We start from the raw sequence: 24,185 nt of genomic DNA on the forward strand, positions 1-24,185 counted from the left end.
CCCATTAAAAATTATGATGCTCGAACGTTCGTCTTCTCTGGCTTCTAACTGGATTTCTGGAAGTTATTTTAAAATCATCAGTGATAACTGTTTCCTCCTGAACAGAGTTCATCCTGAACATAATCTGATCACACAGGAAGCAGAACTGAGCTTCTGTGTGAGGGACGTTTGCTCGGAGTCATCGTGGTGATTCGAGCTGCCACAGGAAGTGCAGCTCTGCAGTTTCCTTTAATGAGTGATTGTTGTGTCAGAGGTGAAACTGACACAGCTCAGCCTCACTGTGACTGTTTAACACTGTGTTTAGTATTTGTGGTGAACATGTTTGTCCTTTTAGCTTTGGACTACATGTTTTTATGTGATGTGTCACTTTTTCGTTTCTGTGTTTGGTTACTGAAGGACGAGCCAGCAGCGGTGTGGCCTCCCTGCTGGTGGTTTCCTCCCTCCATGTTTCCTTTACTCCACATCACTCTGAAAGGTTTCCTTTACTGTGCAGCTCCGAGTGTGAAGCTGAAGTGTTTTGTGTTCCTGCTGAGTTACTGCTCCATCCAGCCTCTTTACTTTCTCTGATTTAATGCTGATTTGTGGCCAACATGGTGCTGCGGTCTTTTTGTGTGTTGTGTTTGTTTTATTGCACTGCATATCTTTTAGATAAAGTATTTATATTATTGAAACATCTCTTTTGTCTGTGTGTATTTTGCAAACTTGTGTAATTTATATTTATATTTATATTTAATTTATATTATTGAAATATTAAATCTTTCCTTGGATGACATCTAAACACCCGTGACGCCTCTGACCACACCAGGGTCGCAGCTTTCACCTCTTCCTGTCTCTCTGCAGCTCTGTGTTCATGTTCGTGTTCTAATCAGTGATTATACCCAAAGCACTTTAAACAACTTCACTCATTAATCCAAGCACTTTTTCCTCACCCTCTAACATCCACACTGTGATGCATCACGGAGCAACTTGGAGTTAGTGTCTTGCTGAAAGATATTTGGGATGCACACTGCAGGGAGTGAACCACCAGCCTTCCGAATAGCAGAGGACCTGCTCCACCACCTGAGCTACACCCCAACAGTGAGTCACATTCAGTGTGAGCAGCCAAACATGATGGCAGACTGCCACAGATCACTGCTGAGGAAAGAGGAGGCGTTCAGCTTCCTCATAGTTTCACACCTGCATGAAGCAGCCTCACCCTGACAGCTTCAAATCACTGTCAGCTGATCACTTCCTGTCCTGTGATTGGCTGAGCTTCAGGCCTTCTCTCAGTCAAACTGGAAACAGGGATTGAGACAGTGTGAGGGTTTGTGGAGTGCCACAGTGCTGTAATGAATACTGTAGTGGAAGAAGTTCTTTCACACTCTTCATCCTGGAGCTGCTTTATGTCCATGATCTGCATGGAAACACATCTATGGAGAGGAAATCCAGCTGCTGAGGGTCACATCTGCATCATTGTAGCCACAGTGGATGTTTCATGGTCAGGACTGGAGGCGGAGCTTTGTGCGTGTCAGGGTGAGGCCACAGCAGCCGCCTCCAACCTGAGCGCTCGGGCGTGAAACTACGAGGAAAGCCGACGTCCTCCTCTTTCCTCAGAAGTGATCTGTGGCCGGCCGGACTTCGTTCCACAGATGTGCTTTAACAAAGTGTGAAGCTGAACTCTGAGCTGTGACAGTGAAGCAGTGTGAGAGTGTCAGTAGATGATCAGCAGAGGAAAGTGAAGCTGCTGTGAGCTGATGTCCTGAAGGGCTTTTAAAGAGTCTCTGAGTTTGACAGGAACATGAAGATGTTTGTGGTGTTTGTGATCCTCCTGCACAGTAAGTACACCTTCCTCTCTCTGCTCTCATCATCAGCTTTTCTTTCATCTCTCTCTCTTTAATTTGTTGAAGTGCAGCAGGAGAGATCGTGCAGGTTTGTGCTTCCCATCCTCTTTGAACTGAGCAGAAATTTTCCCGTGAATGCATCACAACATTCATTAACATTTCCCTTATAACTATGAGCATGTGTAACTACACTAACAGCAGAATACATCTACATTAAACATGTTCAGATTAAGCTGTGATTTCTTGCTCTAATCCACAGGTCACAGATAATTTGTTTGTCTGTTTATATGTCCTCAGTTTCCCAGCATGCCCTGGCTGTGTTGGTGGAGGTGAATGAGGGGGAAAGATCTGTCCTGCTGCCCTGTCAGTACTCAGGTTTACCACCTGTGGACCCCACAGTAACATGGACTCGCAACGATCTCAATCCCCAATCTGTCCACGTGAGACAAGAAGAAACCGATGATCTCAGAGGACAAAACCAGCGTTACAGCGCGCGCACATCGATGAGGCCTGATGCTCTGGACTCTGGAGACTTCAGCCTCACTCTGAAAAACCTCCAGCTGACTGACAGCGGAAAATACACCTGCACACTCAGCAATGAAAGAAATAAAGTTAGAGTGGGAGATGTACAGCTGCAGGTCAAAGGTCAGCAGTACCGTGAAACTCTGCCTGTAAGAAGCTGAAACAGCAGAAATCAAACAAATCAATGTTCATCCAAAGTGTCCTGATAGTCGTAACAGTCTAACAGTCACGGCCATGTCGAGTTAAAGCACTGTAACATGCTGGGGCTTGACACATTAATGATATCTCTTTACTGTTGTGAATTATAATTTTTTTACCTTTTCTGGACAAACGTTAGTTCTAAAGATTGGTCCATTTTGAGTTCGGATCATTGAGTTCAGAAAATGTGGTTTTCATTTGAGGCCCTGTTCACCAAAAAGAGAAGGAAACTCTCAGGAATATTGGATTCAAATTCCCATAAAAAGATGATTTGTATTTGTTTGTTCGTGTGCAGAGCCTGCACTGATGACGTTTTCAGTAGGAAAAAGTAAAGCAAAGAAACAGAATTGAAGTTTTATGGGTGGTCACATAAAATATAAATATTTAAGCTTTTTTCCTGTTAAAAGGAACTTTTCCTTCTCACTGTCACCAAGTGCTTGCTTAGATAGCATTGTTGCAGAGTGACCTCAGGTCAAGGTTGTTGTAATTTCAGGCTCTTTGACATCAGTGCTTCAAATCTTTACGTTCACTGAAAAAGAGCAATAAAGTAAATGTAGCTTTGAAACAGGAAGCAGTTATTATTTAACTTTTATTGTTGAAAAGTATGGTTCTTGTATACAATCACAATTGGCAAAACATACCCAGATTAGATCAGTGCTACGACTCCTATTGTCTGCTTCTGCAGCTGATGTTGTGGTTTATTGTCCTCACAGACCAGCAAGTGGTGGTTAAAGTGGAGGAAGGCTCAGACTCCGTCATCCTGCCCTGCAACACAACACCTGACCTGCCTGAGGACACCACAGTGGAGTGGACTCGCTCTGACCGAGAACTCATGATGATCCATGTGTATCCAAACAGAAGTGACCACCTTAAGAACCAGGACGACCTTTACTGTGGTCGCACAAAGATGAACAAAGACCTGCTGAGAACTGGAGACCTCAGTCTGACCCTGAAATACCCCACAGAGAGAGACGGTGGAGGATACATCTGCACCATCTACAGGGACAAAGACATCCTGAGACAGAAAGTAGTGCTGAAGGTCAAAGGTCAGTGATGATGCCACAGGTCAAAGGTCAGAGATGTAGATACAGGTCAGAGGTCATATTTTTATGTTTCTGTACAGAACCATTTCCATCCTGGGCGAAAGCTGTTCTTGTGCTCCTGTTTCTCCTGGTTCTTCTTGTGGTTTCTGGAGGTCTCATATATTATTTCCGACAGTATTTCATGTCAGGTGAGTGTCTCCTACTACACTACCCATAATGCCGATGGTTAGCAGGTGTCCTCTGGTGGCTCCTTGACTGTGGCTCACACAAACTTGTTCACAGCTGCTGCTGACGTCATCATGTTGTCCTTTGTTGTCCTCAAAGGTTACAAGGTGGAGGTGGATTCAGAGGTGGAGTCTGTCCAGCTGCCCTGCAAAACCACAGTTTGCCTGTCTAAAGACGCTAAAGTGGAGTGGAAGGACATGAAAGACAGGAAGGTCCACGTGTATGAGAACGGCTCTGACCAGCCTGGAGAACAGCACCAGGTTTACAAAGACCGAACTGTGATGAACAAAGACCTGCTGAAAACTGGAGACCTCAGTCTGACCCTGAAACATCCCAAAGACAGTGACACCTACACCTGCACCGTCTACAGCCGGAGGCAAAAGATTCTGATGAAGAAGGAAGTGCTGCTCACTGTCAGAGGTCAGTTCTGTAGATACAGGTCAAAGGTCAGATTCATTGTAATAGTGTGCCAAGTATCAGTTGGCTCAAAGCTCCTCCGTTCCTTCAATACACAGACTTTTTCATGTCCCATCTATAGTCGGTCATTTCTGAGACTGGAACCAGTCAGAACAGATTTTACTAGAAATATTTTAACTTATCCAGTCAACAAAAATCATTTTAGTGCTCATGCTGTCCTCACTAAAGTTTGTTTAGAGACAACATAATTTTAGCTATTGTTCCCAGCACCTTATCGTCAAAGAAACAGGCTGCTTGTTGTGATTCAACGATGGAAATAAATTCTCTCTCTCTTTTTGTACAACTGTACAAAGAAAAGGAATACAAAATACATAATACAGGCATGTTCCATTACACTGGGAGAATAACATTGCTCTAGTAAAAGATACTTTGTTGTCATCTCAGGTGATAAGGTGGAGGTGGATTCAGGGGTGGAGTCTGTCCAGCTGATCTGCAAAACCACAGTTTTCCTGCCTAAAGACGCTAAAGTGGAGTGGAAGGACATGAAAAACAGGAAGGTCCACGTGTATGAGAACGGCTCTGACCAGCCTGAAGAACAGCACCAGGTTTACAGAGACCGAACGAAGATGAATGAAGACCTGCTGAAAACTGGAGACCTCAGTCTGACCCTGAAACAGCCCACAGACTGGGACACAAACACCTACACTTGTACCCTCTACAATCAGCAGGGAAACATCCTGATGAAGAAGGAAGTGCTGCTCACTGTCAGAGGTCAGTTCTGTAGATATAGGTCAAAGGTCAGTGTTTATTTAAAATGATCTGATTAGTTAAATGTCAAAGAATCTAACAGATGTAACCAGTTTGAACAGGTGACTGTTGTCATTTTTATATTATTAGCTTTAACAGTGTAGTCCCATCCCATCAGGTGTCAATTACCCACAAATAAAAATAAGAGCGTTTTCTTCTCTCTGCCTGCTTCTGCTCATCGTCATCAAATGTGTCCAGTCAGAATGGATTTTACTGGAAAAGTTATCCAGTCAAATAAAACATTCTCAATGCTGCTGCTCATGTCATCGTGTTGTGCTTTGTTTCTCTCAGTTCACAAGGTGGAGGTGGATTCAGGCAGGGAGTCTGTCCAGCTGACCTGCAAAACCTTAGTTCAAGTGTCTAAAGACATCAAGGTGGTGTGGAAGGACAAATATGGAAAGGTCCACGTGTATGAGAACGGCTCTGACCGGCCTGAAGAACAGGAACAGGATTACAGAGGCCGAACGAAGATGAAAAAAGACCTGCTGAAACCTGGAGACCTCAGTCTGACCCTGAAATACCCCACAGAGAGAGACAACTCCACCTACACCTGCACCGTCTACAGCAGGGAGGGAAACATCCTGATGAAGAAAGAAGTGGAGCTGAAAGTCAGAGGTCAGTGGTGTAGCTACAGGTCTGAGGTTTGAATTTTGCTTTCTAAGTAGTTGTGATGAGTAGAAATAAAAAGCTAACTGAAGGCAAAACTGGTTCCCAGTGAAGGAGCCAAAGTGAACTGACTGATTATGGAATTTTAAAGTGGCCCTAAATTAATATGAAGATAAGAAGAGAACTCTTTATTGTCATTGCACAGTCGCACAACACAACACGATACGACACATCACAACGCAACACAACACAGTATAATAACTTAGTAATAAAAAAGAAGAATACGTGTATTTGTATTGCACTGTATATGCTGTGTGGGAGGAAAATAAATGATTATTTAAAGAAGAGCAAAGTGACTTGAGCCCCCTTCACAGTTGCCTGCCAACCTTCACATTTGGCAAAAAGTTCTTCAGTGACAAGAGCCCTCAATTTCCTGTCCCCAACAGAGAACTTATCCCCACCCCAGATTACTCTGAAAATAAGGCTAAACAATTTTATTCTCTTTTGTAAAGCATTTTATTTTATTTTATTCTATTCTACTGTTTTTCGTAATTTTTGCTGCCCTTAACTTTGTATTGTCCGCTTTGTGCCGTGACCATACTGGGACTGATAAAGGTTTATCTTATCTTATCTATGCAAATAGTGCTTGAAGTAAGAACTTAAACTCAGACAGACACTCACCTAACTTAACTGGGAAGTTGTATTTTCCAAGGTAACATTATTCTAGACACCTACAAGTGAAATATTCAAAAATGAAATATTGCCAATTCCAAGCTTCCATTTTCTGAGATCACAGAAAGGCCACACTTGTTTTGTTTCCCTAAAAGTGCCACTGCACACTCACACCAGCTACAAAACCAACAAGGATGCCTGGCACTAGAGCTTCTTCTTCTTCTTCTTCAGTTTAACGGCAGCTTGCATCCAAAACTGTTGCATTACTGCCACCTCCTGGCTGTTAATCGTCCGTCATTCCTGAATCCTCAGATCCTCTTTGGCACTAGAGCTCACCTTTCTTTAGTCTTAAGTAGCTCTAATTGCTGATTAAAGTCAGCTGAACAAAACAGGGTGGTATCAAAGGCAGGAGAGACCCACATGAGGCCAGTTTTATAGGAGCTCCTGCAATGACTGCAACATTTTTCTTTAGCTTTTTCTGCATCTGTTAAACTGTCGAAACTAAGCAGCACAAGGTCACAAGAGGTCATGCTGTATATTTCTCATCCCCTCAGACTGTCATGTAGATGTAGAGGAGGGGGTGGAGTCTGCAAAGCTGCCTTTCCAAACCACAGCTGAGCTTCCTGAAAAGGCCACAGTGAAGTGGGAACGATATAAACCAGAATACATGATGGTGCACATGTGTCAGAGTGGATCTGACCAGCCTGACAAACAGCACCAGGTTTACAGAGACCGAACAAGAGTGAATGAAGACCTGCTGAAAACTGGAGACCTCAGTCTGACCCTGAAACAGCCCACAGAGAGAGACAGTGGAGAATACAGCTGTGTGGTCATCAGTGGGGACATCTGGAGGAAGAAAACAGTGCTGCTCACAGTCACAGGTTTGTTTGTGTCTTTACTCTGATATGTAAGTTAATGCACCGTTAAATGGTTGTTACGAGTTCATCTGCAGATTAATTAAAGAAAGAAACAATAATTTAACACAACTAATAGTGCAATCAAGAGACTCGTTGTCTCCTTCATTCCCGCCAGCAGACAATAGCATTTTCCAAACATGAAACCTCTCCAAAACAGCTTAAACTGTTGTCATGTTTAAGTTATAAGTTTGTGCTTTTCTGTCTTCTCAGTCCAAAAACTGGAGGTGGATTCAGGGGTGGAGCCTGTCAAGCTGCCTTTTAAAACCACAGGAAACCTGCCTGAAGACACTAAAGTGGAGTGGAAGGGTAAATACGGAAAGGTCCACGTGTATGAGAACGGCTCTGACCAGCCTGAAGAACAGGACCAGGCTTACAGAGGCCGAACGGAGATGAATGAAGACCTGCTGAAAACTGGAGACCTCAGTCTGACCCTGAAACACCCCACAGATGGAGACACACAAGTCTACACCTGCACCGTCTACAGGGAGGGAAACATCCTGATCAAGAAGGAAGTGCAGCTGAAAGTCAGAGGTCAGTGCTGTAGAAACAGGTCAGAGGTTTGCATCATCTAATTTTCTGCTTCCAGTCAGTAGTGTATTTTGTATTAGTATCCACCCGTTCATTCTCTTATCCTTGTCAGGGTTACGGGGGGGTTGGAGACCATCCAGCTACCACAGAGCGGACAGGTCACCTAACACATAGAGACAGACAGACGTTCATTCGCACTCACACTCACACCTTTGAGCAGTTTAGAATGACCAATGATCTAACGGCACTAACTGCATGGAGGAACCCGGAGAGAACCCACGCGGACATGGGAGTGGAATCAAACTCAGGACCTTCTTACTGTGAGGCCTGCTGTTAAATGATTTCTACTATATTCATTTAAAGCTGCCTGAGGGTGAAAGCGGTTTCCCACTGAAATGTCTCTGATTGAGTTTGGGGCCAAAGGGAGCTGACTGATGGTAGCATTTTAAAATGCTACCTCAAAAATGTATGCTAAAAAATATCTTACAAAAAATCTTTAACACTTTTTTGTTGAGACAAACTCATGAAAGCAGAGACTTTAAAGTTTGGTTATTGTGCTGTGAAAAAACTCGTTCCTCTTCTTGATTATTTTTCCATATTGCATGTTCGCCCCACTCAGATAATCAGTTTATAATATTAGATAAGGATAAGTTGACTAAATACAAAACACAGTTTTTAAATGATGATTTCATTTATTTTGGGCAAAAGATGATCCAAACCCACCTGTATGAAAACACATGTTTGGAAAGCTGAGTTCACTTTCACTATCCACACTCAGGTGTGGCCACATTATTGCCAGAATCAAGAAATTCACTAAATAGAAATCATCTGAAAACAGACCTGAAAAGCAACACATCAGGTCACTATTTACCACAAACCACAGATATTATCCACAAAAGGAGAAACTGTGGAACATGGTGAACCTTCCTATGAGCCGGCCAAAGTGACCCCAAAAGCTCAACAGCTCATTAACTCCAAAGAACTGCAGGCCTCACTTCCCAAAGGTGAGGTCAGAGTTCATGACCCCACTATAAGAAAGAGATTGAGCAAAAATGGCCTGCATGGCAGCATTTCAAGATAAAAACCACTGCTGAGCAAAAAGAAAAAGGTTTGCATCACATTTTCTGTGAAACATCAAACTCGGTAGAGGAATACGCTGATGAGACCAAAGCTGGACGTTTTGTAAGGTTTGAGTCCTCTTACAGCTGCATCAGTCTAACAGCGTTTAACTAAGAGAACTCAGCAGCAGTCAGACATCCAGAACACAGCAGGAAGTTCACCTCTGAACAACTCAGAAAGACCAAAATGGAGGTACTGGAGCGCCCTAGTTGACTCCAGTCTCAGAGAGTAGCACGTTACTGTAATCCGATTACAGTACGCGTACAGTAATTCTGCAGGTAGTGAAGCAAAATTCCTCCGCTGTGCTTTAATGACTCATCAAAAGTTATGAAAAACACTTAATTATGTTTATTTTCATGTTAGTTAAGGCAAGTTTGGATATCTCGGGCTTCACTATCACATAATATCATAATACATTTTATTTTATTAAAGACCCTGAAGGTCACTTTACATTAGTACAAGAAAATCATAATGAAGGGTATGCAATTTTGAATACATGAGTTTTAAGATGCGATTTAAAAGTGGTATTAAGTATATCAAATATATTAACCCTCTCAGGCTCAAATTAAGTTTTTGTTGCTGATGCACAAAAGAATACCTGCAGTGGTACTTCTGAGTAAAACAACTCATAAAATATGCATGTGGGTAAGCGGGGTGTGAGCCTTTACTTGTTGCAAATCTGCAACGCCGGCCTGGAGAGGGTTAAAATATGTTTGATGAAGTGAAACTTTTAAGTGTGAACACAGGGTGACAGTGGGACATCAGTAGGGGTCAAACAGTTTTTCACATCACTATAATTTCTATTAGCAGTGCTTCTCTCCTGTGGATTTTTTTCCTCTGATGTTCAGGTAAAGATTTGTGTTTGTTTGAGCGACAGGTGTAGCTGAGACAGAATGATCATAGATCAAATTTGAGCTTTCAGTTTTTTTCCTAAACTCCTTAAAAAGTGATTATAAATCAGCGTGTGATCATTTGTAGAAGGTGGTTTGTTTTAAGAGTTTCAGTCTGTATTTAAAGTTCATCACAGCACCAAAGCAGCACTGGTGAAAGATAAAAATGATCTTATTATGGTTTCTGAAAGTGGAGTCATCTCTGTGCTGGTCCTTATCGTAGCAATTGATGCTGCCGACCACAGCATTAGATTACAGATGCTAGAATGCAACATTTGTATAAAAGGAAATTGTCACGGCGCGGGCTGTGCAGGGCGGATTGGACTCAAACAGATTAAACACCGACACCAGATGAACGTGGCAAGAATTTATTACAAGTGAAAAAAACGTGAATACACACTAATATGGAGTTTAGTGGCTATATACAGGTGGAGTGAAATAGTGACTGAGTGAAAACTGTGATTAAAAACACTTGGGCTGGGGGAGTATATACAAAGGTTAGGGCAGATGCACACACTGTGAGCTGGGACTGCTATGACTGACACAAAATGGTTGGCAAAAGTGACCAGCAACCAGACTGTGTAAGCGGTGACAGTTTGCAGGCGTGGTCTGTGGATTTAGCTGAAGACAGAGCAAAAGATTAGCACAAATACTAACAATCTGCAAGAGACATGAACGGATTAGCACTAATGGTGATTAGCAGACGTTCAGGCGACGAGTGGTTGTGAGCGCTGGTCTTAAATATTGCCGACATAATCAGCCTCAGGTGCAGCTCCCAGGTGGAATGAAGGTCTCCACCCAGAGGAGGAGCCCTAGAGCACAGCAAACAAGCATGCCACTCACCTGGACCATGACAGGATATAGTTTAAATTATAGACTTCTGACAGATTCCAATATGTCCATGTGTGTGAGCAGTCTTCCTCACACATTAAACTGTGGGGTGGAATCAAGACTGTTTATGTCACGCATCCCACCCCTAAGAAATATTATAAAACACTGCATAAAGGTCATGAAGGCCTGGATGACCTCTTCCTGTTTACAAATTCAGAGAAACTGAAGTTATTACATTTGGACCTCACACTCTCAGAAACGTGGTTTTGGATACAATAATTACTTTTGATAGCATTACCTGTTTCTGCGTGTAACCTTTCAGTCAGTGTTGGGAAATGGAGGCAGGTGTGTTCATGAATGATCAGGCTCCATTATATCTTCGAAACCTTACAGTATCGTATTACCACACTCAGGTTTATGGGGACCGGTCCGGGGTAGATGCAGACTAGTCAACGGTCCAGCGATGAGTAGCACAGAACCGCTCTCTTAAATAGAGCTCAGGATCCTGAAAATCAGTGATTGAGAACAGGTGTGTGGGCCAGAGGCGCGAGCCCCTGATGAGCACCGCCCAGGCAGAGGAGCGAGAGACAACACATAAAAACCCCCAAAACAAAACACATTGCCCAGTGCAGGGACCATAACAGCAGGCTAACATGTGATTCCCAGAGTTTCTAAAAGTGGAAGACAACGTTTAGTTGTAAATGAATATGAACTTCCACTGCCTGTCTGCTTCACTTTGTGGCCTCGTAAAGAACAACTAATATGTTCAACTAATCTGAACATATTAGTTGTAAAGTCTCTCTCCCATTCAATCGGCTGTCAGTTTGCATTCAGGACACAAGGGTGTTTTTTTTTTAAAGACTGGATTTGAACTGAATTAAAAAGATTTCTGCCTCTTTTATTTTTTATTCTGAGATCTGCTTCTGTTCTAAAGATTTCTCTACAACTGTGAAACTGTGAAAACCATCTGTTGCCTTCTATAGAGGTCATGTTGTGTGTGTTGTCTTTTTTGTCCACTCAGACTGTCATGTAGACGTAGAGGAGGGGGTGGAGTTTGCAAAGCTGCCTTTCCAAACAACAGCTGAGCTTCCTGAAAAGGCCACAGTGAAGTGGGAACGATATAAACCAGAATACATGATGGTGCACATGTGTCAGAGTGGATCTGACCAGCCTCACAAACAGCACCAGGTTTACAGAGACCGAACAAGAGTGAATGAAGACCTGCTGAAAACTGGAGACCTCAGTCTGACCCTGAAACAGCCCACAGAGAGAGACAGTGGAGAATACAGCTGTGTGGTCATCAGTGGGGACATCTGGAGGAAACAAACAGTGCTGCTCACAGTCACAGGTTTGTTTGTGTCTTTACTCTGATATGTAAGTTAATGCACCGTTAAATGGCTGTTACGATTTCAGAATAATTAAAGAAAGAAATGCAACCATAGAAAAATTAGCATTAACAGAGCAATAACGACAGATGTTCATGAGTCAGTATTTGAGTAGTGAGGGAGGGGCTTTAGTGCTGGTATTTTTCAGTATGATGATATGAGGTTAGAAGCTCCGGCTCGTTTTGTCTCGCCCATCAGAAGATGTTCTGTTTTTGGTGTGACTGGGCTTCCTATGAGGGCTCATGACTCTCGTTCACCACCATTTGGTGTAGAGCTCCTGTAGATGGGGTGGTTTTGTAATCCTTTCACCTGAGCTGACAAGCCTCAGCTGGTGCTGCTCGTTTTTTAGGCTATGGGTGCTAAACATTAGAGTTTAAGTGTACTCAGTTTAGGGAGAAGCCCAACAGAGAAAGTTAAACCACAGATAACCACAGTAAACATACTCAGTATGGGATTTTACGTTTCACTAAGGTCAATAAATCCTGACTGTGATGAACTTTGCTGATATTATATCTTTCTGGGTCCTGTACTACAAAGCAAGGTCAGCATCCAGTTCCATCAGTGTAATAGAGATTTAGCAACAGCTAAAAGAAATAAAAGCCTGTGTACAGTTTCAAAAACCTTAAATTAATAAACACATTGTTGTGACAAAGCGATGCACAGTTTGTGCTTCGCTCAGTGGTTTCAGTAAAGTATGGCTGAACCTGCACATATAGAACATATTCCGCCAGCACAGGATCTGTGATGCTTTTAAAACATGCTGGAAATAAAAGAATCACTGAAAACATGACGGTTCCAAGTGATTTTAAAACAAAACTCTGAAAATAACCAGCAGTTTGAGTTGTTGTTGTCTCAGCTGCAGACTCGCTGCTGTTCGAAGGTTTGAGAGATTTTGCTGTAAGGGTCTGTGTTGAACAGCAGAGCTGGAAAACATCCTCCAGCCTAACAGTCATAAACAGGATTGATGTCCACAACCAAGGCGTTTGACTTTATCCAGTCGAGCTTGAGAGAGATCATTCGGCTTCATTGAGCTGTACTGTGGTTTTGATAGAATCTTTTTTCCCCCATAATATTTTCTTTGCCTGTTGCAAGCCATTATCACAGGGTAGCATGCAAAGTTCCCTTATACTATTAGTTAAAAACTGAAGTTCCTTTAAGTCCATACATTTTAAATGTCTCATGTAGATTGTCACAGTCCATTCCCTATCGGTTTGTTTGCAAAAGAAGAAGAAGAAGAAGAAGAGTACTCGCAAGCTGGAATATTAAACAAATTATTAAACTGAAAATATCATTTTAGCTTGTTGTTATTTTCCTGCTTGTTTGTTATGTTTTTCAACAACAAAGATGGCATTAATCTGCTTCCCACTAGCATTCACATAAAATTGTAATGATGCTTATATTAATGGGGCTTTAAAAGCAATTTGACTGCATCCCAGTGTTTATTAAACCACTTTAGAATTTGTCTAGCGGTGTGAAGGGACATATTAGCATCAAACAATATTGGGCCATAATGAGGGAATACTGTTTGGACCATAGGATACATCTGGTCCTATAAAATGGTCTCATATTCTTTGGTAGCTACTCATAATGCACTGCAATCATGGGACCTATTGTCTCATGAGCTGGATGTCTATACTATTATAGGACCCCTGCCATCCTGTTAAACAGTCTGCAACAGTCATTGCATTTTGAATGCAGTCTTTTATTTTCTCCAGACTGAAGCTCATTTAGACTTAGAGAAATGACCAAAAGAAAATCATTTTACTGTCTTTCAGTTATTCAGAGGTTGTTTGTGTGTGTGTGTGTGTTTTAGTTCTGCTTGCTTTGTTAAAACATAATTAATATAACAGCATAGTAATTTTCAGTGCAGCACTTATTCTCCAAGCTGTTCTATGTCTATAAATATGTGAAACTGAATTTCAAAACAAATATATATTACTTATATATTTTATTTGCTTTTAATGTGTGTAAAATGTAACTCAGCTTTAATTTGTTATCGATGTAAGTCATGATTTTATTATCAAGTACAATATTTGTAGGCTTTTAAAATTAAAACCCAAACATTGAGTATTTAAAAAAATAAAAACATTACCTGCCTTTTTTTATGGCAAAATGACAAAAAAAAAAAAAGAAGGTTTGAGAGTAAAGAGGAAATATAAAACCTGAATTCAAACATCCGCTCAGTCTGTGTACAAACAGTAATGCAGTGTAGGTGTCCTGTTTTAGGATTTTACTTTAACGCCTACTGAATATTTTAATTGTTTCAGAAATCTAAGGTTCTACATGTTATTAATACTCACCAGGGAAACACAAAGACATCATAACTCTATGAATCATGCATCAAAACTATGAACTATAACCAAACAAAGACTGTTGAATAAGGAGAATGACACAGTGATGAAGTAGATTAAGTGTGCATAGACCAGCAGGATGATGGTCAATAGTGCTTCTGTGCTCTGCTCCTCAGACTGTGGCTCAACCCAGCTCACTGTCATCTGGGCTTCCCCGAACTCTGGAGTTAGCACATCTCCTGTGTTATTGAAAACTCTCTGCAGGACCTCACTGGACCAGTTTTCACTGATTATGTCTGAGGAAGGAAGCGAGTTTTGTGTGTCTGACTGTCTTGTGTCTCCTCTGCAGGGAGAGTTCAGGTCCAGGATCAAACAGGGGACATCAGGAACAGAAGCAGCTCCATTGATCCGACTCCTCTGATGGCTGATCAATCAGTTTGATCTGTGTGTTCTTTGATTATTGATCAGTGATGTCAGAGTGGAGTCAGTGTGATGTTGTTGTTGTGTGTTTGAGACTTTTAGTGTCCATGAAGGTCTCTGCTGCCGTAGATCCTCTGAACTGTGACAGAGGTCTCACTCTGGAGGAAACTCTCAGCACTTTCCAGCAGCTCCTCCATCATGGAGGACGTTCCCTCACTGTAACAGGTGGAGGAGAGAGGAGAGGAAGCACAGGTGGATCCTCTGAGGAAGAGGAGCGTTCCTACAACCACATGATCACATGACCAGAGGGGCGTGGCCTTCAGTGGTAGTAATAAAGGAACAGTCCACATGTTCCACTTTGAAGTCTCATCTCCAACAAAGCTGACCTGCGATCACTTTGACTCAGTATGATGGATTGTTTGGATTGTTTGTAAGGACGGGAACTGATGAGAATTTAGTGATTCAAATTCCTTATCGATTCTCATTGGCTCCACTTTGAGAGTCACCACCATGTCAAAGCAGCTTATCAAAGACATTACATTCATGCATATTAAATACATGCTGTGGGCCAAATGTTTGTGCATGTGGGAGGTGTTTCCCATCTTTGTTGTGATGAGTGTTTACTCAAAAAAAGTAAGTTAAAAACATTATTACACCTAATACACAGAAGACTTTTCTTGAAAGTAACACAGTACGTTACTTAATTACTCTAAGGTAAAACAGCAACAGTTTGGGTTTTCCTCCTTTGACACAGAAACTAAAACTGAAATCAAAATTCAAATTCAAATGTTTTTTTTTTTATTTGTCACGTACACAGTCATACACAGTACGATATGTAGTGAAATGCTTGGACAACTGCTCGTGACCTAAAGAAAACAAAAAAGGAAAAGGCTATGAATAAGATAGGAAATAAATATGAAAAATTAAAAGGGGTAAATTTAACTAGGAAGGAATAAAATATAATAAATCAATAACTGATAAGGTCCAATTGGATTACTGGGACTCTCGATTCCCATCCCTAAGCATTTGTAGGGATGGAGTGGGGGAACTGTGTAGGGCCCACAGAGTGGTACTTTACCTTTAGTGTGCCATTAGACTGGACTTCTATAAGCTCTAACTGCTTGTTCACAGGTGCTTTTTCCATTTCTGTTACGGAGCAGTTCAAAACTAGCCATGAGAAGATCAACAGGATGATATGAAACAACAAGGCAAAGGAGAATTATTTGTCATGGTCCTGGGTCATTTAGACCCAGTGTTCCCTGATTTCTCGTGTTTCTTTATCATGTTGAGTTCATTTGTTATTCTAGGAGTTATTCTATGGTTCATAAGTTGTTCAGTTTAGTTTATTGCCTTTCCCCTCGTGTCTTTACGCCCTGTGTCTCCCTGTGTGTAGAGTTCTGGTTCCTGTTTACACTCCTTGTGCTTTATTCCATGTTTCCCCAGCCCATCATGTCTGTGCTCTCCCTGATGCTCCTCAGTGTTCTCTCTCCCCCTACAGTCTGCGTCTCTGTGTATTTCCTGTTTTACTTTGAAGGTCTGTGTCTTACCTCAGTGTATTCTGCTTTGCTTCCTTGTCTCGTTGTGCCCAATCAGTTCCAGCTGTGTTGGCACCTGTTGCACATTTCCTCATGTTCCTGTCTGTGTTTTTATAGTGTGTGTCATCTCGTGCTTGTTGCTGGTTCGTCTGTCACCACCTTATGAATAAAACTCACTTGTATCTCAGCCGTGCCTGCATCTTGGGTCCTAACTCACAACCTCCATGACATTATTAGAAGAAAAGAATGGTAACAGCAGAGGCTGATCCCTATCAGTCCAATGAATGGTCACTTTATTTTCAGGACTTAGGGTTACCATTTACTCAAAGCATGTTTGTAGGGCGGTGCTCACATTCAGACGCTGTCAGACTCGGAGCCATGGCTCTGTGGTACATGCACACACCTCTGCCATTCAAAGATTCTTTGTATAGAGCTTATTTCATTCAACACTCAACTGTAAATTTGGTCTTTTTCAATGTTGCATTCAGTTTATATTTTTACATCTCACAGCGCTGCATTCACACCTGTAAAGGGTAACAATGTAACAGATGTGTAACAGTGAGCTGTGCCGGAAACAGAAGTATAAAGCTCGTCTTTGATTCCAGCTGTGCTGCCATGTAATTACAGCAGAGATGTCTGCGATATGTAATCTGTGTAAGGTAGCAGCAGCCCTACAACGTGGAACTACAACAGTTACATATGCTGGAATTATTACTTTCTGGTATGCAGTGCTGAGACCACACCATCATATTTTCTAATGTTGTTTTTCTTCCAGCTGCTACCAAAGCCATCAGCTCCTTGTTGCTGCTTTCAAGCTTTTAAAGCACAAAACTCCGAGTCCATCCAGTAAAATGCTTCCATTCACGTGCTTTCCATTCACCAGATCTGGTTGACATTCCTGCTGTCAGCATGCCAATTGCACGCTCCCTCATTGCTTGTGGCATCTGTGGCATTTTGCTGTGAGACAAAACTGCACATTCCAGGGTGGCCTTTTGTTGTGGGCAGTCTGAGGTACACCTGTGCACTACTCATGATGTCAGATCAGCATCCTGATGTGGCACACCTGTGAGGTGGGATGGATTATCTCAATATAGCAGATGTGCCCACTACCACACATTTGGACTGATTTGTGACCACTGTTTGGGAGGGATGGTTATATTGTGTATCTGGAATGAATTTTAGGTCTCTACGTCCATCCCATGGGGAATGGGAGCAGTAACAAAGGTGTTGCGTTTATATTTTTGTTGAGTGTATATATAAAACTTCACAGTTGTGTCACTTCCACTTTTGTGTTTTCCTTAATTTTGTTATTACTGTCCACTTACACAGTTTCTGTGATTGTGCTGTATTTAAATATACTTGATTTATTTCAAAATAGTCTGAGATCAGTTCGTAGTGTCTTCAAATGTCCACTAGATACCACTAATACTCAGTGAACATGGACCGCAAAGTCATATACAAAAGCTTCAATCACCCATCCGGATCATTGAATCAGGTCAGGTGTTCCATCACTTTCATGATCACAGGTGTGTAAAATATGCATGCAGACTGCCTCTACAAATGTTTGTGAAAGAATGGTGTGCTCTCAGGAACACCGTGAATGCCAGCGTGGTACTGTGACGGGTCATGAAACAGAAATTTTAAGCTAGAATGAGACAGTTGTGTGTTGGTACTGCCTCCTCAGTGTGCGTCTGGATCGTGTTTAGTTCTCGTCTTGTTTGGTTGGTGCTATTTAAGTTGTTTTCTTGTTTTACTTTAGTTTGATTTCTCTGACCGTCATAAAACCTTCATCTGTTTCTGATCTGAAGTCCAGAGTTCAGAGTTCACAGTGTTTGATTTCATGTGTAGTTAATCATTTCTTCTTCCTGCTGGGATCCTTTGTCCTTTATTGCTCTGTCATTCCTGATTGTAGAGCTGAGATAAACATAAAGCACCACTTCTGTTTCCTTCTTTCATTTGCAGAAGAACGTGTCTGCATGTGTTTCTGAGTAAAGTGTGCAGTGATACAAACAGCCTGGTTTACATGTGAACACTTTAATGACAGATTTAGAGCTCAGTGCAAGAATCTGAAATAATAACACACATGTACATTTCAGCCTTTGTGCAAACACACAGTTTCAGTGAGTTTTGTTGGTCTTTGAAACAATAATGGTCTCTCAGATTAATCACATCCATATATATCAGGCGCTGTTTGTTTCTTAGTGCAGCTGTTTGTGTTGGTGGAGGTCAAAGGTGTGTTTAGTGTTTCCACAAAAACTCACAGGAGTCTGTGACGTGTCATAAAAAGGTTCTGGCTCAGGCTGAAATCAACACATTGCCACCACAAACTTCATGTTGGTGTGTGTGTGCAGTGTGTAGCATCCATGCTAACATAAACTCACTGAAGCACCAAAGCTTCATGTTTCCGTTTTATTGTGTTTGACTCATACAGTTGCTCCGAGCTGGTTGTAAATGATGGTCATGTGACAGGACTTTGAGCTTTCTGGGTGTCGCTGTGAACCTGGAGCAGTCACACTACGAGGAGGCTGAACGTCCTCCTCTTTCCCCAGAAGTGATCTGTGGCCGGCCGGACTTCATTCCACAGATGTGCTTTAACAAAGTGTGAAGCTGAACTCTGAGCTGTGACAGTGAAGCAGTGTGAGAGTGTCAGTAGATGATCAGCAGAGGAAAGTGAAGCTGCTGTGAGCTGATGTCCTGAAGGGCTTTTAAAGAGTCTCTGAGTTTGACAGGAACATGAAGATGTTTGTGGTGTTTGTGATCCTCCTGCACGGTAAGTACACCTTCCTCTCTCTGCTCTCATCATCAGCTTTTCTTTCATCTCTCTCTCTTTAATGTGTTGAAGTGCAGCAGGAGGAGATTTCCATCAAACAAATGTCAAATTTTACAAGAAGTGGAAATACCACATAAACTTATGAGTTAATATCTGAAGCTGTGAGTGTTATAGATGCTAGTATGACTGACATCTGTAACATTCATGATGAGATCAGAAAAATACATAGTCCTGATATTGAAATGCACAGAAGATGTGATGTGTGCATGGCTATCAGTGAAACTGCCAGAGCAAAGGCTCGGTGCCTTTTAGAAGAAGATGGTGATCCAAATAGTATACCCTGGCCTGATTCAGAGTCCGTGTTTGACCGTGTTCATCCAGCGCTTCTTCAAGGATCACATATACGTCAAGGTCTATCTCTGGGGTGTCAAAGCAATCATCTCTGGTCACATTACAACAAAGACAAGAAGCTGCAGCTGAAGTAGCAGCTACGGAAGAAGTCATTAAGATAATAAAAACAGCATCAGTGTGAGGACGAAATAAGAGATCTTGAAGTTGAAGATGCAAGGAAAAGAGCTCAATTTCTAACAGAGAGCACCTCAATAAAGACAAGGTTAGAAGAAAAGAGAAAGGAAGTGGAACTATTGAAAGAATTGCAAAAGCATAATGCAGCACAAGCAAGATTGAAGGTGTATGCTGAAAATGTGAAAAGTGAGAAAGAAGAAAAACCTTCTGTTCATTCCCAAGTAAGACAAGATAGTTCCTTCCTGCAACCAAGCTTTCCAAATGTGAACTTGAAACCATTCATCCCCGCTCAAGTTAGCGCTCTGTCCTGACAGGAGATGCTTGTTGAGCAATGTATTCTGGTACTTTGCAGAGCAATCAAAGACAACGGATCTGTCTGGCTTCTGAGGATGGTAGACGCCATGGTGAGGAATGTACCACGCTGGTTGATTATTTAGCTGAGCCTCTGGCACTTTCTCTGCATCACCTCTCTTTATGAGCTCTTGCACGTAATCCTTGTAGTAGCGATCGTCTTTTCTCAAGCGCCTTTCTAGAGATCAACATCGAAGATCCAAAACTCAAAGTCACAACAGTATTCGCAGCTAAGGCAAAAGAAGAAAAATCCATTTTGGAACGTCTGGAAAAATTCTCAGATTGGATGAGAATTGTGAAAGCAATAGCAAGATTAAGATGACGTGTAAAGTATGTAAAGAACCCAAAATTAATGTCCAATGAAAGTACTACATTAGAAGAAAGGAAAGAAGTGGTGGGAGGAAGACTTACAAAAGCATCAATCCATCCCAACATCAAACATCCAGCCATTCTGGCAAAGAAACATCATGTCTCGCACCTACTCATTAAACATTTTCATGAGAAGACGCATCAGCAAGGCCGAGGGATGACAGTAGATGAGCTAAGGTCCAATGGCATATGGGTAATTGGCTGCAGTACTGAAGTATCGTCATTTATATACAAATGTGTCAAATGTAGAAAGTACAGGAAAGGCAATCAAGAACAAAGGATGGGTGACCTGCTACCAGAAAGACTGGAAGCTACCCCTCCATTTACATACAGCGGTATGGACTGCTTCGGACCATTCTGTGTAAAAGAAGGGAGGAAAGACTTAAAGAGATATGGACTCTTGTTTACATGTATGTGCTTGAGAGCTATACATATAGAAGTCCTAGATGATCTCAGTACAGACTGTTTTCTCAATGCACTCCGTTGTTTCATAACAGTACGTGGCAATGTAGGTCAGCTGCATTGTGATCAATGCATCAATTTTATCAGTGCAAGAAACGAAAGCTTCTAACGCAAGCAACTCAAGAGAAGGTCAGAGAGCTGGGAATAACTTTCGTTTTCAACCCACCTGCTTCTAGCCACATGGGAGGAGTCTGGGAGAGGCAGATTCGGACAATAAGAAATATTCTGAAATCCATTCTTGACCAGTCAGCTTCAAGATTAGACACTTCATCATTGAGAACGTTCATGTATGAAGCCATGGCAATAGTTAATAGTCAACCACTAACTGTAGAGTCTATCAACGACCCTGTAGAACGGGAGCCGTTGACACCCAACCATATTTTGATGATGAAATCAGCAGTGATCTCATCACCACCTGGAGAATTTGCTAAAGAAGATCTCTACCTCCAGAAAAGATGGAAACCAGTACAGTATTTGGCAAATGTATTTTGGACTAGGTGGAGAAAGGAATATCTGTTAAACCTGCAACACAGAAGCAAATGGAATAAAACCAGAAGAAATGCAAAAGTAAATGACATTGTGTTATTACAAGAAGACTGTCTTCCAAGAAACCAATGGAAACTCGCTAAAGTTGTGGAAGTTCAGGAACTCCAGGAGCTGACGGCAGAGTCAGAAAAGTTAAGCTTCTCATCACTGACTCTACTAGAGACAATAAGGGGAAGCACACAACTAAGACGATTTTAGAGAGACCCATACATAAGACTACACTTTTACTTGAAGCAGAGTAAAGACTAGACATTATGTTTATTGGTTAACCTTTTATAAATTTCATTGTTGGGTTAAATTCCTTTAGGAACACACATGCTGTTGCGATAGCGTGATGGTGGGAGTGTAACAGCTGTTGAAATGTTAGTATTTGACCACTAGGCAGAGCTCTTGTAATGATAATGTAATTAACGCATTTTATTTTGTATGTTTTATTTTTGTGTTGAGCATGTTAACATTTTCCTATTGCATACCGGATTGGTGTACTGTTAATTTGATACATGGAAAATAATCGGTTAATTTTGTAAGTTTAAGGTAAGGGCAGAGGTCACTTCCTGTTTTTAGAAAAAAGGCCAGAGAAGCTGCTCATGGTGACGGTCTAGCCGTGTGAATGTCAAAGAAGAAAAAACAAGTCCTAAGTTCCAAATACACCGGTTTGTCCACTTGCAGGCCAAAGTGGTATGTTTGTTTATATTTTGTGAATTTTATATCGCAATATGTTTTAATGCTGAAATACAATTTCCTTGTACATTTGTATTCACCAGTTCTACAGTGTACCTGTGTACGTTAAGAGAAGCACAGTAAACATCAGTACAGAAGAACTCTCGTGTTTCTCTTGTATGTGTACAAGCCGGCATAATGCAAATGTACTGTTTATAAGATTGGGAAACCTGCAGTCAGCTGAGACTGAAGAAGTAACTTGGATGAGTGACGAAAGGTTTCTCTCACTGAAAACGCTACGTCCTGATGAACAGAATCAACTTTTGAGGTCTAAACTTGATCTTTACCTCAAAGTCACACATGGAGTCTCTGTCTGTCCTCAGTTTCCCAGCATGCCTCAGCTGCTTTGGAGATGTATGAGGGGGACTCATTCCACCTGCCCTGTGAATTTGACACTTTCAATTTGAGTGACCCCACAGTGGTGTGGAGTCGCTCTGACGTCAGTCCTTCAACTGTCCACCAGCGTCAGCTTCAAGGAGACGAACTGAAAGATCAAAACCAGCGTTACAGCGGCCGAACATCCATGAAGACTGACGCTCTGGAAACTGGAGACCTCAGCTTGACCCTGACCAACTTCCAACTGTCTGACAGCGCCACCTACACCTGCTCCATCAGAGACCCTATATTTGGCTACGAGAGACTAGGAGATGTGCAGCTGCAGGTCAAAGGTCAACAACAAACACATGCTGTAGACAAATCTGACATCACTCAGATAAAACGTTATTACTTTAAAACTTTACTTTAATAAGAAATAACCATGTTACTCTAGGCTCTTTCACACAAGTATAGGCCTGTTCAGTAAATTCACTAATTACATTCCGTCAAAGGTCAAAAGTCTTACTTGTCTTTATGTTTCTACACAGAACGGTTTCCATCCTGGGCCAAAGCTCTCCTGGTTCTCCTGGTTCTTCTTGTGGTTTCTGGAGGTCTTTTATTTCATTTCCGGCACCATTTTAAGTCAGGTTAGTCTTTCCTACAACACCTACCCATAACCCTTTTGGCCAAACCAAAAGAGTGAGTGATCGGAGGCTGTGATCACCACACACTTATGGTCCCAGAAGTGCAATGAGTCCAAGGCTTAACTGAAAAAAATGGGCGCATCAAAGTGTTAGATGTTGTTTTATGCAATAGTCAATTAAAAGCTTGAGCTCTTGAACAAGTCTCCTGGAGAGGGGCTAAACTTTGTCTCAGTCTGGAGTTGCCCTTGGTGAGAGGTGGCAGGCTGAGGTGGGTAACTTAGCATTCCCTCAGTTTGCTGCCTGTATGTTGAAGTTTTTCCCAGTGGATGAGAGAGTTTTCTTTTTCTCTGCGCCTTTGGGTCAGGGATTGGGACCTGACTGTCGTCTGCACTTATGTGCCAAACGACAGATCAGAGTACCCGGCCTTCTTAGAGTCTTTAACTGTATGTAAATTATGTCAATTTGTTAAATTATTGTGTTATGTATGTTATTTCTTTCTTTCGCCTTTAAGTGACAAAAAAGGAGGTTAAGAAAATGTGCAAAGAAGCTAAGAAAAGCCGTAAGATAAATAAGTCATAAGGAAGATTAAATAAGTTGTTTCATAGTGAAAGGGAGCTGCAAAGAAGATAAAGAAGAAGTTGGGAATTGTTTTTCGTTAAGTTTTTGTTTCTAAAGCAGACTCCTCTCACAGTCATGTGCAGCCAGCGTGGTACATTTAACTGTGTTCTGTTTATTGCACATTTGTTAACTTTATTTTAAATTTTTGTTTGTTGTATTTATGTTTGATCATTCTGCGCATTTATGTAATGACAGTTTGACGGTGGATTTTATAGTGAATTGATGGAGAAGTGTGACGGAAGAATAAATCCATCTGTAAACAAAGAACCGTGGTTTCATGTATTACCTGAGTCAGACTTGGTTCACCTAAACATATAGTGAATGTCCACAGGGAATGCCTGGCAGAGGCCGCAGTCAACAAGATCTTCAACTCTCACCTTCAAGAGCACTCCAAGGGAGACTGGGGACATTAAGTCCAAATCGTCTGGATGTTCAGCACCTGCATTGCTGAAGCTGTTGCACTGACCTGCAGCCACAAGGTAGCTGGTGGTGGTGGCAACCCCAAAACCAGATGGTGGACACCAGAAGTGAAGGGAACCATCAGGCTGAAGGAGTGCTATCAGGCTTGGTCAGCCTGTTGGACTGGGATCAGTCTATACAGTGGGGCAAAAAAGTATTTAGTCAGCCACCGATTGTGCA

At 41.8% G+C, this 24,185-nt stretch overlaps 2 protein-coding genes across 7 annotated transcripts in view; both read left to right on the forward strand.

The window, feature by feature from the left end:
• The first annotated feature begins 1,645 nt into the window (after window positions 1-1,645).
• LOC146578309 (uncharacterized) lies at window positions 1,646-16,414 on the forward strand. 5 transcript variants are annotated; one of them, XM_085258282.1, is made up of 11 exons: window positions 1,646-1,814; window positions 2,118-2,465; window positions 3,254-3,586; window positions 3,664-3,771; window positions 3,908-4,228; window positions 4,670-4,996; window positions 5,324-5,647; window positions 6,865-7,191; window positions 7,438-7,758; window positions 11,617-11,943; window positions 14,621-16,414. In XM_085258282.1, exons 1-11 carry the CDS (start codon window positions 1,778-1,780, stop codon window positions 14,710-14,712), a joined length of 2,865 nt encoding a protein of 954 aa, XP_085114408.1. In that variant the 5' UTR covers window positions 1,646-1,777; the 3' UTR covers window positions 14,713-16,414. The 5 variants fall into 5 exon arrangements, with proteins under 5 accessions (XP_085114408.1, XP_085114433.1, XP_085114416.1 ...); XM_085258307.1 differs by lacking the exon at window positions 11,617-11,943 and having other exon boundaries at window positions 6,865-6,867; XM_085258290.1 differs by lacking the exon at window positions 6,865-7,191.
• Window positions 16,415-18,761: 2,347 nt separating this feature from the next.
• The window catches only part of LOC146578310 (butyrophilin-like protein 2), a 49,218-nt gene continuing 43,794 nt past the window's right edge, over window positions 18,762-24,185 (forward strand). For both annotated transcript variants that reach the window (XM_085258399.1, XM_085258382.1), the window contains exons 1-3: window positions 18,762-18,996; window positions 22,293-22,637; window positions 22,833-22,931. In XM_085258399.1, the coding sequence (XP_085114525.1) occupies window positions 18,960-18,996; window positions 22,293-22,637; window positions 22,833-22,931 (481 nt within the window). In that variant the 5' untranslated portion in view covers window positions 18,762-18,959. The remainder of the gene's footprint in view (window positions 18,997-22,292; window positions 22,638-22,832; window positions 22,932-24,185) is intronic.

The sequence above is a fragment of the Mchenga conophoros genome, linkage group LG3, assembly GCF_057382185.1.
Source record: "Mchenga conophoros isolate Kocher_MC1m ecotype Shallow Benthic linkage group LG3, M_conophoros_male_GT1.1, whole genome shotgun sequence".
Taxonomy (NCBI): domain Eukaryota; kingdom Metazoa; phylum Chordata; class Actinopteri; order Cichliformes; family Cichlidae; genus Mchenga; species Mchenga conophoros.